The 565-nt window shown below is 55.9% G+C and overlaps 1 protein-coding gene across 1 annotated transcript in view; it reads left to right on the forward strand.

Annotated features, from left to right (window-relative positions):
* LOC311231609 (myeloid-associated differentiation marker-like protein 2) overlaps nt 1–344 on the forward strand; it is a gene marked incomplete at both ends in the record, with an annotated part of 1,934 nt that extends 1,590 nt beyond the window's left edge. Inside the window, 2 exon segments of the mRNA XM_084318237.1 lie at nt 62–145; nt 148–344. Of these exon segments, the coding sequence (XP_084174363.1) occupies nt 62–145; nt 148–344 (281 nt within the window).
* Nucleotides 345–565: the final 221 nt, after the last annotated feature.

Here is a 565-nt window from a genome sequence, read left to right on the forward strand (position 1 = left end):
GCCGCCTGCTTCGTCCTGACGACCCTGGTGGTCATACTGACGGTGTGTGGCCGGACCGCAGCCGTGCGCTGCCTGCCGTTTGACCGCTTGGTGGTGGTGTACACCCTCCTGGCGGTTCTGCTCTATCTGAGCGCATCGGTGGTGTGGCAGTGTTCTGCTTTGATTCAAAGTATGGGTCTCCGTGGAGACCGTCGTCATGCCCGCGAGGGAAGTGCCCGTGGGACAGTAAGCTGGTGGTGGCGGTGTTCTCCTTCGTCAACCTGGGGCTGTACGTAGCGGACCTGATCTACTCCCAGAGGACACGCTTTGTGTCCTCGCGTCCGTCCGTGCGTCCGCGGGTCTGACGCCACACGCCGGCAGACAGAAAGACAATATTCCCCAGCTACCAGTTTGGCTGGAATTTAATCAACACTGGTGAACTGAGCTGGAATTCTTTATTGACTTCAATGTTAATAAAAAACACTGTTGAGCCTTTCACTGTAGCATATCTTGTTTACTCAGCCAGTTGTAACCCTCTGCCACACCCAAGAGAGGGCTTCCGCTACCCCATTAACTGACCCCCTTT

Source organism: Notolepis coatsorum, assembly GCF_963971535.1.
Source record: "Notolepis coatsorum genome assembly, chromosome: 7".
NCBI classification, from domain to species: domain Eukaryota; kingdom Metazoa; phylum Chordata; class Actinopteri; order Aulopiformes; family Paralepididae; genus Notolepis; species Notolepis coatsorum.